A 16,946-nucleotide genomic window follows, 5' to 3' on the forward strand; every position below is an offset into this window, starting at 1 on the left:
ACAAGTGCTGATATACGAGACAAATAATAATTAAAAGATTTTCATTTATGTTGATGAAAAAAATACATTTAAAATGATCAGTAACTTTTTTAAACCCTATTTATTACTTTTTCAAATAAAATTAAAACTTCTCAATTATTACTATTTGTATACTTCGAATATAATTAACATATTTTATAATTCAGAATTCCATCTTATAAACGCGAATATTACAACGTCATTGAAGTATAATATACAAAATAGTTTTAGTTATAACAATAAACAAAATTATGACACCCCTTAAAAAGCAAGGCTTGTGCTTTGAGTGGGTGAGTTAAAAAAAAGTCAGTTACAAACTAAAGAAAGTTTATACTGATTAACAAATAAGAAAACAATAAAATAATAATAGGTACATTTTTTTTAAAAAAACATACCATTTTTTTTTTATATTACATTATGATGTATGACAAATAGTTGAATGTTATTTAAAAACTAACATTGTTTAGATCTAAATAGTACTTGTATAAGTAGGTAATTAATTTACACGAATTTGGTGACATCAATATTTAATTTCTTATATATACCTAAGTCCCTATATTAACAGTATTAAATTTTCAAAAATGTTTGTTCATTTTTATACTATTTAAATGACTTAGGGCCGTTCTTATAATGTCCGGTAAAGTGTCGGTTAACGCTAACCGGATAATAACAGATTTTATTACCGGCAGAATTCCGCCGGTTAAGTGTCGGTTAACTTTAACCGGAGGTCGTAAGAACCAGCCTTAAAGTTTTTAATCAAGGTATTGTAAGAATGATGTGGTTAAGACATCGTTAGGTACCAGTTTTAAACAAATGTAGTACCTAAAACATTCAGTAAACATAAAGTAGGTACCTATAAATCCACCACTCAATCGTCTCTTCTAATTATATTGGTCCAAATATGTATGATAGCCTAACTATAGTAACTACCCTATAAAATACGTGGTTATACAAATGATTTTATATTAATTAAACTAAATTTAATAAAAAGTATTATACTATACATACAATATGTATGCCCGAGTTAATAGGTACTTTTCTAAAAAATTAGTTTTAAAATGAATCACTTCCCAGTTAAAATACTCGTATACCTACATATTATAAGCCTATTCTATAAAATGCTGTTGACCGAAGTACTGAACTTAACCATTACGAGGTTATCATGGTTATACCTATAACTATATAATAATATGAAATATGAACACCGACTAGGGTTGCCACCAATCAGGGTTTATGTATAAATCTACAGGCTCCGGGCTCAGTGAATTATTCTCCGGGTCGGAGATAAAGATAAGATAACATACGATTTATAGTCTTATATAGACTTGTTTTTATTATTATGCCTTTTTTTTTTTTTTTATTAGTTTCCGGTATAAAAAGCATTTATTCAAGATAACAAGAATAATAAGATTATGAATTACGTAGATTATACTACATACTGGTGTATACTAGCGTCTAGCTGATGACCTTATTTTTTTTTTTGCTTATCGGCCTGTCTCCGGGGCTGCTTTCTTTCAAAGGTGGCAACCCTAACACCGACTCATCAGTGGCTGATACCAATACCCACTACTATTTTTTTTTTCCCCTACAGAATTGCGAGTTTTAGTTAGGAATATGAACAATATTTTTGCAGTGCGGTCGTATTTCTGTAGGTTATCTCATAGTAATTACGATGCATTACAAATACTAGGCGCCTGATTTATATATTGATACGCAACCGAGCATACAAGCATAGAATAAACAATGTTTCTTATCAGTTATTCAGTTATCATATCTTAATCCGTGGTTCGTTACAAATGCCGAGTCAAAATACGCTGATTCATTGAAAATATGTCGAACCATTTAGTACTTTAGTACTTTGCAGTATTTGACCACAATACCTAACATACTCATGTGCGCTCATCGTGTTCAAATGGCCAAGTATATTTTACTTTATAATATGGTAGTGTGTTGTGACTTGTGTTTAATATAATATTATGATCACAGGTTATCTGTGATATTATCTTGGCCGGCTATCCACGTTTTTTTTTTTTTTTGAGACATTGTAAGTCCTTCGTGAGAAAACCTATTCTGTATTTCTATGATCTTACCACAGTCCGACGGTATCGGGCGCTCGCCTTCTCGGCAGTTGGAACTTTGGAAGCCCGAAAAATGTTCAGACGTCGGTGTCGTCGGTGACCGGTGCAGCTGTGTCGTCAGCCTGCGCTCTGCAATATTGCATTGCAGTGCCTCATGTGACTCTGGTTCATCTTCATTCTACTTCTAAATACCTAGAGTATAATATATACTTACCATCATAACATAATTACCTATATTATTATTTTTATATAATATTAAATAACATGGACTCTCAAAATCAAAATAATAGTGTGAGTAATGGTTATCTTGATAAATTAATACAATTATATATATCATATACCTATTCATATTATTGTTAATAGTTGGTCGATTTACATCTACCTGCAGTAAAATAATTTTTTTAAATACTTTTATTTATTTTATTTGTTTATCGCCTTTAAAGATGTCAACATAAGATATTTTTCTGTCTATGATTACCTATCATACACAATATAGGTACTTATATTACTTTTTGCTAAGTTAATCTTTGCAATTACTCGTTCTAAACCTCTTTTCTTAGGATCTAAGGATAATTTATTACTCAATTTACTTAGAAGTTAGAAGATATTAATAATTAAAATAATTTAGAAATTACCAAGTACATAAGGGTGCGCAGAATCTTGGTTCCAGGGGTGCACATTAAAAATTAGGACCAACAAGAATTTTGAAAGCCATTAAGTACAGGTATTTTTGATGTGAAAACATCTTTTTTTTACAATATGAAAATTGATCAAAATCTAAATTAAAGAAGTAATGAACCTATTGGTAAACTAAGTTATGTATAATACAGTACTTGGCAAAATTTAATTAGGGCCTAAGGAGACTATTTACTTTTAAAATAGAGCGAAACTTACAATCCATTGGGGTCTTTATTTGATAATTGGTGCCTTGGGTGAAATATTCAGGGTTGCCCAAGCACTCCCGGAATCGCTTCTGTTCACAATGCTTTACTAACTTGAACAGTGAGTTTCTGAAAGTGAAAACAACAAATTTCATGTTCACATCAACTTAACATTTAAAGTAGGTACAAGAAAATAATATATAAGACAGAAGAATGTGCATAAATTGGTTAATTAGGTAGTTTGATTTAAGCTATTATGAATAAAAGTAAATTATATATTATCTAAAAAATAATTAAGCATTTAAAAATAGCTATATTATTTTAAATGGTAATTATTAAGTTAATTAAAAAATATCAATAATTTAAATTATAAAAAATGGAGCTTAAGCAAACATATTATTTGATGTATATGCAAAAAATTTGTATGCGGTATGTGTAATTTGTATACAATAGACAATTTTCATATTTATGGATCATTTTTAGATGAACAATGCATCAAAAAAAAAATCGTCCAAACAAGAAAAGAGTTTTCGAGGAGACATAAATCATGGTATAACTTCATTTAAAGCTATATTAAACCAAGATGTTTGTTTTGAGGATGACAATAACGAACGATACCTTAATGATTTATCCATTGGGGACTTGAATACTAAAGTTAATATGTATAATTCATTGTACTTGGAAAATGTAAGATTTTATTTTCCTTAATATTTTGAAATACAAATTGACAATAGATATTTTTGTTTAGAAAATCAATGTAGATAATGCATTTGATATAGATTTAATCAGTTGTGTACAACAAATGGTAAAGAGATCTAAAGAAACGGATATTTTGGTAAATTTGCTACTTAATAAACATAATTATTGTAGTATTTGTTTAATTATATAATATGATTATTTTGTCATAAATAAAGGTTATTAGTAATACATTTGATGCCATTAGTAAGGTGTACTCATGTAGAGTTGATGATATTTTGAGTACTGGTAATAAATTAATTAAAGAATTTGTGGCAGAAACCAAAAACAAAAAGCTTGTTAAAGAGAATGAGGCAAAACCAAAACAAAAATCTAGAGTATGTTTTAAATATTTATCATTCAAATAACTGGTAGTTTTATTAATATGATTTTTTTTAATTTTAGAAAAAACTAATGTTAACAACAGCAGAAAAGTTACGCTCTAAAGACAAACAAATGCTACCATTGAAACATTTTTTTAATGTTGATTTTGGCAATGATATGATTGACTATGCAAAACCTTCAAGAATATTGATGAATAGGTATTCTAATGACACTTATTGGCCAGAATACAGTGTTTCCAAAAATGTTCCAAAAGTGAATGAAAATCAACAAGAAACATTTTATGAAATGGAAAATTTAAGTCGTAAGTATAATAATATATTACTCTTACATTATATTGATATGGTAACATATTTAAAAACATTATTCTATTCAAAGTCAAGTGGGGATGGATGGCATACAGTCATAAACGGTCAAAAATATCAGAAAAGTAGACTTAGTTTTAAAAAGTGCAGTCACTGTGATGTATAAAAAATGTAATATTTGAGGTAGAGTAGACAGGTTTTACTCTTGTAAAAGGTATTGCCTTCTTAACCATGAGCTTAAATGCTCGATTGGAAAATATAAGGTAATATACCTAATTTTAAATTGCATATAAAAAAACAAAATTAATTATATTGGTGTTGGAAATGTCTAAAATAATATATTGCTATTCATATAAAATTCTCCACTACCATCTAATGTTATCATTAAAATTATTTAATATTATATTACACATTGAAAATCAGTATTATATATTATGTTATGCATGTAAAAGAAATACTATTTACTCCAAATCAATGACTTGATATATGTTTCAAATCATAAAATAATAAGCAATTAACATTAATAAATATTAATAATCAGTAATCATTATCATTATTTGAATAATTGTTACTACTGATGTGGTCATGGAATGAAGTTTAAATAAGTTTTTGCATGTACTATAACAAAATATTTAAAAAGTAATAATGTATCATTGATTTATGATGTTATGACACCCAAATTCCTCTATCTTATTTCTACTTCATTTAAATTTGTTTTAGATTCATGATATGTATTGATTTTACAATGATGTGTTTTTAATTTTTTTTTTTTTGTGTGTCAAGAGTCTGTTTGGGGCAGTAAAACTGCTTCAATTTTCTTCAACAGTCTTGTTTGATGAGAAAGTGAATCTAGTTGGTGCATTCGGTGCATTTAAAACTCCCAATTGTTTTCTAAAGCGCCGTGAAAAACAAAAGAAAAATTTTCCAACTGGAATTTTTACGCAAAATCAATTTTAAATAAAATTGATTTTGGTTTTTGGTGTAACTCTAAAACAAATCAACGTATACACATGACACTTCCATTGGTTGTTTATATTTGCATTTTCTATACACCATAAAATATTCAAAATATTTTGACTTGTTTTGAGCTGTTTTAAGGACATTATCAATTTTAAATATTTTTAGTTTTTTTTTCTATGAATGTCAATAAAATTTTATTTGCTGAGTAAAAAAGGTTTAAAATGTATTACAAGGCTTTTAATATATTGTTACAATGACATTTGAAAAATATTAAAAATCCACTGTCACAATTTTTTTTTTATAAGCATTTAAGTTAAAATTTTGATTAAAAGCGTAAAAATCACAAAAAAGGTAAAATTATTTTGAGTTAGCTGAAATTCATTAAAATGTAATACAAGATTCTTCATAAGTTTGTCTACTTTTATCAAAAAAAAAAAAAAAATGTCCATAAGAAAGTTAAATTAAATTTTTATAAGCATTTAAAGTTCGATTTTTGACAAAATCTATTGAACTTAAAATTTTTGTAGTTAAAAATTTATAAAATGTTTAAATTTTATAGCTTAGGTTTGAAAATTTAAAACAAGGTTTCACGTAAATATGTTATATATAAATTACGTAATTCACAATAATATCATCATAATAATTACTTTATATACTTAGTAATATATCATAGACTGACCTACCGTCTTCGCTCAAAATCGTTTTTCTTATACAATGATATTATATCATTGAATTCAAATTTTATACCATCCGTTATACAGTGACCCACTTGTACCCTACTGTACAGTAGAGCGACATCCACTTACTCACCTTTTTTAATATTATATACATAAGTTTCATTAATATAAATTTAAAACCAAAGAAGTCACCACTTTGCTGTATAGAAGCCAGAAGGTGTCAAGTACCATTGAGTATAGCAAGTGTAGGACACCCTATACAATAATGTAAAATATATACAATTTGAATATTTTTAATTGCAGTAAAAACAATAACTTACAAGGAATAGTGCATTGAATTTTCAAGATTTTTTATATACTAACAAAAATGAATCATATCATACATACTTAAACTCAAAAAAAAACTTTAAATGTTGAAAATTTCAAATAGCATAAAAATCCAAAATATTTTTAAATGTTTTTTTTTTTTTATTTTTTTTTCGGCTTTAGAAAATATTAATTTAAATATTCGGTGAAGAATTCAATTATTTTTAAAAGTACTGAAGCTTTTTACTTTTGACTCTCCCATCTACTAGCAAATACTATTTTCTACCAGAAACCATTCTCAAAATTGAATATTGATGCATTTTAGGTACTATAAAAAGCTTCACACACACAAAAAAAAAATCAGCACTGTAAAATCATTACATTCATTGCTCTGCTCTAAATCTAAAAATAAATATTTTTACTATGTCTAATAAGTTGTTATATTGTTTATTTTTTATTTTCAATATAGTATTAATCAAAAACGCAAAAATTTGTCCGTCATTTCATAAATTTCTTGCTGAATGTGATAAAAGTACAAATTGTGATGATGACATCGACATAAACAAATTAGATAATATTCAAACACATTTTAGTCAAGAAACATCTGCATCTTGCGCTAACAATTCTGAAGAAACTGATGATTCAATGGATGAAGATTTCAACAAACCAAGTTCAGAAATAATAATAAATACAAGTCCAGGATCATCTAATCAGAATAGTAATCGATTTGGTAAACAAGAAAATTTAAGTGGGTTGTATTACTGTTATATTTATAAAAAAAAATAATATTTGTTGTTGTTTATTAAAACATTATTATTTTTATACAGATACTTTATCTCAAACATTACCTATCATTGCTGGATATAACGAATAGCAGTGATTATACATTCTTTGATCGTAAAAAAATACGTAACTTTAAATGTCCCAATCATTGGAAAGAGAAGTTCGAAATGATGAAAACTGACAGTAATATCATTTTTGAGTGTATATTGTTCATTACTCTTTAATTATGTGTGTTTATTGTAATTAGGTAAACAGAAAGCAATGCTTATTAGGTCACGTGTAACTCAAACACATTACGAAACTCACGTTCCTGAATATAAATGTAGCAATTCAAGAGCTATTCAATCTAAGGTTGATTTTTATTTAGATAAGACTACAACATTAAAAAATATATATTTGAATGCTGGTAAAAACCAATGTAGTTATAATAAATGGGATCAAAGTAATAACTTAATTCCTTCATCTGACCAAAGGAATTTTACACCTATCAGGCAGTTAGTACTTATTGGAAATTATAATAGTAAATAACTAAAACTAAACATATTTTTGTTCATTAAAGATTAGAAAATTGCAAGTATATTAACATGGTTCCTAACTGGTATAAACATGAATTTGAGGAATTAAATTTGAATACAAATCCAAACACATTGTTCTTGTTTCCAAAACAAGATATTCTAAAAGACAGATTATTAGTATGCAAAAAAATATTATTTATATATACATTTTAAAACATTTTAATTAATATTCAACTATGTTTAGTTAGATGAAGTTCCAGTAGAGAATACAGACTATATTGACAAAAATGTCATGGACACTGATCATTATTCTGAGGGTGGAAATGAGGATGATGAAATGATGACTGAAATAAATAATGACAACAATTTAACCATAGCTTTGAACCAACAAAATACACCAGATGATGATTATGAAGTAAATTATTTAAAAACATATTTTACTGAATAAAAGCCTTTAATTAAATGTTTTTATTTTAAGGAGTACAACCCCACTTGTAATTCTGGATACATAGATATGCAAGAACTTAAAAAATATATTATGGATGTTATTAAACCAGATGGTGAGAAAATAAACATTTTATTTTCATATTTAGTAGAAGAATTACCAACATTTTTATCTAATAGTATGAAAAAAAATATAAATGTACCCGTCATATTTGTTGCTTTGTTGCACTTATGCAACGAGCACAGTTTATGTTTGCAAAAAATAAATGATGAAATTTTAATCACTGAAGGTTCTGTAGATTTAAACAATTAGAATAGGTTTTTTAATACAGTCTGCCAACAGCATTACAGAGACTGTCCAATTTTACAGAAGATCTCAGAGTAGAAATATAATCAAACATATTGTAGATTTAATTTTTTTTTAAATTTAATTACTGTAATAAAAATGTCAGAACAATATTCGATAAACAATTATAAATGTTTACACGTTGATGATACCATTTTTTTTTTTATTATTGTATTTATTTTTTTGATTTATACTAATTACAGAAAAGTAAATTAAAAATATCTTTTAGACTTTGTTTAAAATATCTTAACATTAAATTCATTAATCATTATTATTAAAACATAAGAACAATGCATAATATTGTATAAATTAATTATTAATTGTCTTATTTCAAAAACAATTATACAAATATACAAAGAAGATATAAAAGTAAATTATAATTTGTATAATATAATTTTAATATTCACAAACACTTACACTGTTGGATAAATCCACTTTTCCTTGTCTAAAATATCTACATTTTTATCTCAATGTTCTGTAAACTTAAAAAAATTAAATACATTTTCTTAAACAATCTACCAACAGTACTACAGTTAGTGTCGAACCTACAGAAGACCTCAGAGCAGAAATATAACCGATGGATGCTGGTTACAATAGTAATTGAGATATTGTACATTTAATATTTTTTTTTTGTTTAATTGTATTTTTTTGTTTGATTTATAGTAGTAATATTACAGTAAAATAAATGGAAAATATCTTTTAGTAATTTGTTTAAAACATTTAAACATTAAATTCATTATTATTAAAACATAAGAACACGAATGCATATTGTATAAATTAATATTGTCTTAATTCAAATACATTAATTTAAATAAACAAAAGAAAATCATAATTTTTTAATATAATATTAATATAATCACAAACACTGTTGGATAATCCACTTTTTCTATTAACGTCTTTTTAAAAATGGGATTTTATTTGTTTGGCATTCTACTCTAAAATGTATATGTATCTTATCCTTGAAGTTGTAAGTTTTTAGAAAGTTGGAAATACATCCAAGAGAATTTGGCCTTAAAACTATTAAACAGTTTATAAGTTTTATTATATTATAATTCATTTATATAGTATTACCATTTAAATAAAAACAACAAATATGTTTTATCGTATGCACTATGTTATATTGCAGCTCTATTGCACAATTTGCACTATTGCTGAACATATAAAACGACAATAATCAATAGTACAGTTCTACAAAAGTACAAAACAAAGTCATGAATCGTTACTAGGAAATCTATTCTTATGCTAATGCATATTTTTAATGCAATAAATAGGTATTTTAAGTCTGATAAGGAATTTTCATAATTTAAAACATTCTTAGAGCTGCAACTCTGTCATTTTTCTCACTTTTTTTAGGTTTTGTCACTTTTTATCCCTATATTTCAAATAGTGTCACTTTTCTCACTCACAGCTACTTATTATAATGTTTCGAGACAGAAACCGAAATTAATCATGTTATTTTTAAATTTGTTCATTTAGTTTTACCCACGGACCAAGATATATATTATATACTTACTATATCTTAGTCCGAGATTTTACCAGAGAATAGGTTTAGAGAGTGTCCATTCTGATTTAACTTATTCTGCGCTTGTTGTAGACTATAAAAAAAAAGGTTTACTGGTAATATTGTATGACCAGTGGATGTATTACCTACATACATCTAACATCCATTACCTATTGGTGTATGGAAGACTGTTGTGTGCCACTATAACCAATATATTATTATTTATATTATATATATTATCATTATTAGTTGTAATCTTCTCTAATTTATTTAATAGAAATCTTTATATTTAGTTATTAAAGTTTTAAGTGTTTATATACTGTTAAAATTTCCATTTTTTCAAGTAAATTAGTGTTATTTTTTTTTTGTTATTGTGTATAAAATTAAATCATAGTTTTATCCGATCATGGGAAAATGTACAGTTCAAGATGTATGGCTCTTAAAAAAAGATTCTTGTAATAATAACATTTCAACACAGGGGAAAAAGCATTCAAAAACACAGGTTTTTTTTCATTGTTTGTGCTGATTTAAATAGTCACTTCTAATCAACTAATTTTTTTATTTCATTTTTTGAATTGCAGCCCTGTATTCTTATTAAAATTACCCCAATTTTATTTTAGATACTTTTACATGTTTCGGTATTTTATAAACATTTTTAAACTTATTTTATTGTTTTATCATTTTTAAATCATACCTACCTATTATTTTTTTGAACCATGGTGCAGTGACAAAAACATCCATCTATCGGTATATTTGTATGTTCTATGGCTATTGGGAAAGCTCAAAATGTTATGCTAAATGAAAAATTGATAAATTATTTAATTTTTATCTCTGTGAAATTTAGTTTCTTAGCATTTACAATTACATCATTAGAAACAAAAAATATGCGCATAAATGACAGTTTGGAAATTGTCGAATCAGCCATAAAAATAAATTTTAATTCGTAAATGGATAAAAAGGAGGTGTCATAAAAAAAATATCCAGGCTTTATTGATTTTAAGACAATGCCATAATGATTGGCAGACACTCTTCTAAAACTTAGAATTTATCGCCTATAGCAGTTTAGCTAAGTATGCTGGCGTACTCTCGGGTGGATGGTCATGATAGGTTTAACCCCCTCTAATTGGCCGTTTTTTTGTGCGCCTATTGCCAACATAATAATAAGTTCCTAGAAATTATCCACAACCCCCACCCCCACCTATTGAAAATTCCTGAGAATGCCACTGTCCCGAATTCTGTTTAATACCTACTCTGGACAAAGGGAAATGGTAATGGCATATTTATTAACTTATTACTGTATGAATGATTTAATAATCTTTATATCAGCTTAGGTGGGCACCTATATATGGAAATTTATATTACTTCTGAAACAAAAGTTTAAACAAACGTTTTTATGTATATTGTATATACAACGAGCAAAGGCAAATAACGACAAAAAATTGAACAATCACACAAGGCACATACACAAAAAAATCAGGATGGGGGTGTAGACTCACACATACAATTAAATGGCATTATTTTAACATAAATATTTGTGTAGGTAGGTACTTAAGATGCAATTTATACTTCGCGCGTGGTGTGTGGTACCTATGCATAAATCCAAGATAAGTATAATAATATTATACTTGTGCCGTTGCTGATTTCGTCCGACCCGAGCGGAATAATATAATAGTCCGTGCTGCATTTAGACATTTTGCGCCCCGCCGCCCGGGTGCAGAAAAAATTGGCGCCCCCTAAGCTCCGGTGAAAAAAAATTACTTCCCCCTAAGGGGCCTACCCACGGGAAATATGGGAGATAGATCCTCATTAACCTTTTAGATTTTGAGCACAGAAAAGAATATTTGTTTTACAATGTGCGCTTTTTTTTAAAATATTGTTTAGTAATTGCTTGATCCTCTCTCCGCAAAGATACATTTGAATTTTTTTTTAACATATTTAAGTAGGTTGCAGGTATTTTATGAATAAATAATATAAAATTATATAAAACTGCAAATTAATATTAATTAAAAAAATGTCAAACAGCATAATACTAATATACTATATATTATACCTATATCATACTGTTATTAAAATAATTAAAATCATATAATTTTAATAATTCACAAGTGAACATATTTCTGGCCATAACATTTTGGTGCCCCTAAAATACTGGTGCCCTCGGCAGTTATATCCAGCCCCCCCCCCTAAATGCGGTCCTGATAATAGTTATTAGCTTTCGCTGCAGTATATAGCTACACTTTCAGTGGCGGACTGAACTTAAATTTTAAATGACGCATTTTCATAATTATGTATCTACCACCACCACCACTATCCTATTTTTACTTATAACAAAGTTACAGTCCTGTAAAGTATTTAAGTAAAAGTATTCAAATACTTTTTTAAGTATTGAATTAATTTTTAAATACTTTCAGCATGAAGTATTTTGAATGGTATTTTAAATACTTTTTTTTGTATTAAATACTTTTTGGTATTGAATACTTTGGTTTTTTATTTGGAACATTTTATTTTTATTCGAAATAATTGGTTGGAAAAATATTATTGTCAGATACAATAATAGAATAATAGTTTTATTTAATATTCTGTATTTCTGTGTTAGCCGAAGCCCAAAGGTTTGTGAAAACCAGATTTCTAAAAAAAGTTATTGAATAACAATATTCCCTTTAAAACTATTAGATAACTATTAGATTACCTACTTCCTATGTGTTTAATGTTTATATTACGATAATTAGAAACCCACTTTAAAAACCAAAAGTATTTGAAAAGTATTCCAAAAGTATTTGAGTAGTATTTGAAATACTTTACAATTAAAGTATTTGAGTATTATCTTAAATACTTAAAAAAAATGTATTTGAGTATTTACTCAAGTACTTTTTAAAAGTATTCTTTATAGGACTGCAAAGTTATGATGTTAATAAAATGTGATCAAAAGAGCCAAGAGATCAGGCTTTAGCATGCAATTCTGAGCCACAGACATGGGGTGGCACCACCCCCTTTGAAAAGTTGACGCAACTGCGCGCTCGGCACAGTGCACTTGTAACATGTCAGCGTAACCTTTTTTTAACTATTTATTTCTGACTTATACCTTCACGTAGATATTTTCAACAAATATTAATCGCACATCCTGATCTGGAAATCGTAGGTAATTTGTATAGACAAACATAATTCAAACCAATACACTCGCACAGACACTGCGAGATGCGTAATTTTGCGTGTATTTTATTCTCAGTTCGTGTCGGACTAGATGATAGATCAATATAAGTTTGTGTTGGGCAGTAAATAAGCAGCCGAGAGAAACCTAGAAACATAAATAATTTATAATTGTTATAATATTTTATCGCGATGTTGCGATATAGTTTCAAAATAGTGACTTAGATTTTGAAGCCTTCAAGGATTTATCTTGCCGTCATAATATTTTACCCACAATCTACATAATAAATAGATTTTATTATTCTACCATTTACTTTACGAGTCTTTTAAGTTATAATATTATATAATAATATTATTTATATGTACCTAACCGGAATTGTATATTTCGCAATGTGTACTGCAGTGATTTTTGCAAGGCTGGGCAAGTTAATGATTTTTTTTAACTCAGTTAAGTTAAGTTAATATGCACCAATAACAAAAAGTTAAAAGTTAATTTAACTACAGGTTAACTCAGTTAAGTTAAAAGATAATACATTCTTTTTGTTAACTTTTTATTAAGTTAAAAAAAAGTTAATTTGTTTATACAATGCTAGTTTACTAAATTTTTTTCCGAACCAAAACTAAATTATAGACTATAGTGTTTATACTTTATACAGTATTTCCTTATAAGTTATATATTTGAATGATTTAAATTTTTAACTTTAAACAATTCACGGTACTTAAATATTTTTTGACATGAAAACAAAATAGACTATAAAATAGTGAAATATAATTAAATTAAAAACAAAATAAACTAACTTAACTTACTTCTTAAAATGAAAAATGAATTCGTTAATTTCACGTTAATTTAAAAAGAAATTTAGTAAGTTAACAGTTAAGTTAATGAAAAGCCAAAAGTAACTAATTAAGTTATAAGTTAATTTAATTTAAGCTTTTTAACTTAACTTTAACTTTTTAACTCGTTAATGCCCAACCTTGGATTTTTGTACAAATTGCGTGATCTGTACAAAGTAGATAGGTAGGTATATTTTTTTTATACAAATCGCGATTTGTACCTACAACAATCAATGCAGTCTGCAGTTAATGACAACACTTAAAAATTATCTCAACGATATTACAATGTCAATATTGTAGTCTGTAGACACCTACTGCGTGTTTCAGAAGTATGCTTCAATTTAATCCGGACTATACGCTGCAGAATTTCAACGTTTATATGTGAGATATTACACAATAAAAAACGAGTGCTATTGAAAATAGTTTTAATTTTAGAAATTAGTACCTACGTACAAAAAATAAAAAGTTTTATTATGCAAATTCAATGTCTGTACCTACCTAGATAATGAAGACAATTATAAAAATAACAAATGACGTACCTAGGTACTTACAAAGCAATATTGCAAGTTAAATATTGAAAAAATAATAAATCATTAGACAACAACGGACTACAACAGACGTAGACATTTGAATCGCTACGACATATTGCTAAAGCAGATAATAAGTTAATGAACGCATTTTTCCATTAGATACATAGAACAGAAAATAATGAAATTAAAATATATTATTTATATAAATTATATAGGTAATGATGAAATGTATGATATTCTTAATAAGTCACATCAAATATAAACAGGACATGGACAATGGACGCATAATGGGGACATGGTGAACTTCCTACATAAAATGATTAATAATTTAATATATAATTACGTTAATATGTATATATACGCCTATTTTTATTAAATTATTTTTAAACGATTGTGTAATAGGTGCTTAAAAAAATAGAGATTAAAAAAAAGTTGTTGTCAAAGTCAGAAGTAGTAGTAGAAAAAAATATATGAAACATATTATTGATTTTTTTTTAATTTTTGACCAAGTGAAAATGTATTTATCTTAATTTAAAGGAAAAATAAATAGAAAATTTTAAATGTCTATAATATGAAATTAATTGAAATGTATACCATATAATATATTTATATATATAGAAGATTCTAGTAAAAAGTTTTTCCCAACTATTAAGAAGTCCGGCCCCGCAGGACCGGCCGTGAGAACTGTGTAGAGGTGACCAGTGGCCATCATTATCTGCATCACCACCCACTCGCCATCACGTACCCCCCACACATCGCCTCGTCATGTCCGATGCCTTTTATCTTTCTTTAAAATAATTATATTTATTGTTTTTTACAACTTTAGTTGTTTTGTATCTCATTTTTTCGGCATAACTATTATCAAAATTTTATAAAAAATGTTCATCAATTATGATCTAATAAAATTATTCTGTTTATACAGTAAAATGTTGTTTTTTGTTATTCGCAGTAACGTATACAAAATCTCAATAAAATAATATGTTGAAGGTTTTGGCGACGTGAAAGTATATTATGTTTACCGGTGTGGTGAAATTTTTTCTGCCCCAAAATGTGAAAACAGACAGAAAAGGGAACTAAAAAAACACGTTAAAATATTATCAAGTAAATATAGGAACTGTTAAAATAAACATTTGGTGTATTATCGAGTCTAAGACTATTTTACGACTGACTTTTGTACTATGCATTATTCAATGGCGACGGACGTCGTCTTACAAAAGTGCTTATCCATCTAAATTCTACGTTACCTATATTATATTACTATAAGAACAAGGGGTTCCTAACACCATCTACGAATATATTTTTGACTTGACTTAAGAATAATACATTTTGTTCACATGTACAAATCAATACATTTTTTTTTATCATTAATTAATAAAAACGACTCTCCTCTAGTAGTAACTTTTTTTTTCCATATCAATAAGTGTATGGACTTCATTAATATTAGTGGAATTAGGAGGAAGGATACTTTAACGAGCTTTATATATATTTTATCTCAGACTATTAATATCAGATACAGTAAATGTGGATGCTGCGTGGTCATTATGAACAATTTACTTTAATACAACTTTTTTCGGTTGTATATATGCATATATTCTACATGCAGCTTTACGTTTACATCCTACATTTACAATGTATTAATTTGGCGATGAATATTTGTTAGATCGTAAGAATCGTGATTATATTCTCTAGTTTTTGAAATAAATAAATAATTTTGGTCTGAATATATTAGTGGCATTATAGTCATGCGCAATTTGGGTTAAATTTATGGGGGTGCTAGATTTATGTCGAGTTAAGTGGTCAGTTAACCGCTTAAGTTAAGTGGCTTTTGTCTTTTAATTACGTTTGTTTACGATTTTGATATCTACTTAACTTTTTTTCCGGTCATAATTAAAATAATACAAAACAAATATATAATAAATAATAAACAGCGCGGAGTTATGAAAGAAAAATTATTAATCAGTAATCGCAGGTTTCACAAATGCTGAGGCTCCAGTTTGTAGACTAATCATATTTTATTTATTGTACTTTTATAGAAGGCACGCCGCCGCACGCGTTTGCAAAATTTGCCGTATTATTATAATTTATAAATAATTTATGTCTACCTATTGAATATTGGAACCACAACAAATTTGGGAAAAGTACTAAGGAACTATCATCAGATATATTAATAATTCTCACACGCGCTGATAGCTATGTTGCTATAAATGCATTAGCTGTTTAAATTTCAAACAGCATAATACATTAATATAATTTTATAATTTATGTAATATTATATTGTTATTGAAATAATTTAAGTTTTAAAAGTTTTAATAATTCACAAGGGAACAAATTTCGATGACAACATTTTGGCGCCCCCAAAATACTGGAGCTCGGGGCAGTTGCAGCCAGTGCCCCCCCCCTTAAATACGGCCCTGCTGATGGGGAACTATAATATATTATGCAACCTGCATAGCAGAACCGAAGGCATTTTGCAGTTTTACACTAACTAAATGCCGCAATTTTATAAATGCAAAAATGGCAGGATACCCGCGGGCCTAACAATTT

The 16,946-nt window shown here is 27.3% G+C and overlaps 2 protein-coding genes across 4 annotated transcripts; both read left to right on the forward strand.

Annotated features, from left to right (window-relative positions):
* Nucleotides 1–1,285: 1,285 nt before the first annotated feature.
* Nucleotides 1,286–7,103, forward strand: LOC100573630. 3 transcript variants are annotated; one of them, XM_029490131.1, is made up of 7 exons: nucleotides 1,286–1,938; nucleotides 2,005–2,387; nucleotides 3,461–3,664; nucleotides 3,726–3,812; nucleotides 3,892–4,050; nucleotides 4,118–4,358; nucleotides 6,772–7,103. In XM_029490131.1, the coding sequence occupies exons 2-7, from the start codon at nucleotides 2,361–2,363 to the stop codon at nucleotides 7,086–7,088; spliced, it is 1,035 nt and encodes a 344-aa protein (XP_029345991.1). In that variant the 5' UTR covers nucleotides 1,286–1,938; nucleotides 2,005–2,360; the 3' UTR covers nucleotides 7,089–7,103. The 3 variants fall into 3 exon arrangements, with proteins under 3 accessions (XP_029345991.1, XP_029345990.1, XP_029345992.1); XM_029490130.1 differs by having other exon boundaries at nucleotides 1,286–2,387; XM_029490132.1 differs by lacking the exon at nucleotides 6,772–7,103 and adding an exon at nucleotides 4,433–4,698 and having other exon boundaries at nucleotides 1,297–2,387.
* Nucleotides 7,104–7,135: 32 nt separating this feature from the next.
* On the forward strand, nucleotides 7,136–8,529 carry LOC115032984. The gene is made up of 5 exons (XM_003244115.4): nucleotides 7,136–7,268; nucleotides 7,333–7,579; nucleotides 7,645–7,777; nucleotides 7,845–8,015; nucleotides 8,079–8,529. Exons 1-5 carry the CDS (start codon nucleotides 7,253–7,255, stop codon nucleotides 8,355–8,357), a joined length of 846 nt encoding a protein of 281 aa, XP_003244163.1. The 5' UTR covers nucleotides 7,136–7,252; the 3' UTR covers nucleotides 8,358–8,529.
* Nucleotides 8,530–16,946: the final 8,417 nt, after the last annotated feature.

This window comes from Acyrthosiphon pisum, chromosome A2 (genome assembly GCF_005508785.2).
Source record: "Acyrthosiphon pisum isolate AL4f chromosome A2, pea_aphid_22Mar2018_4r6ur, whole genome shotgun sequence".
Taxonomy (NCBI): domain Eukaryota; kingdom Metazoa; phylum Arthropoda; class Insecta; order Hemiptera; family Aphididae; genus Acyrthosiphon; species Acyrthosiphon pisum.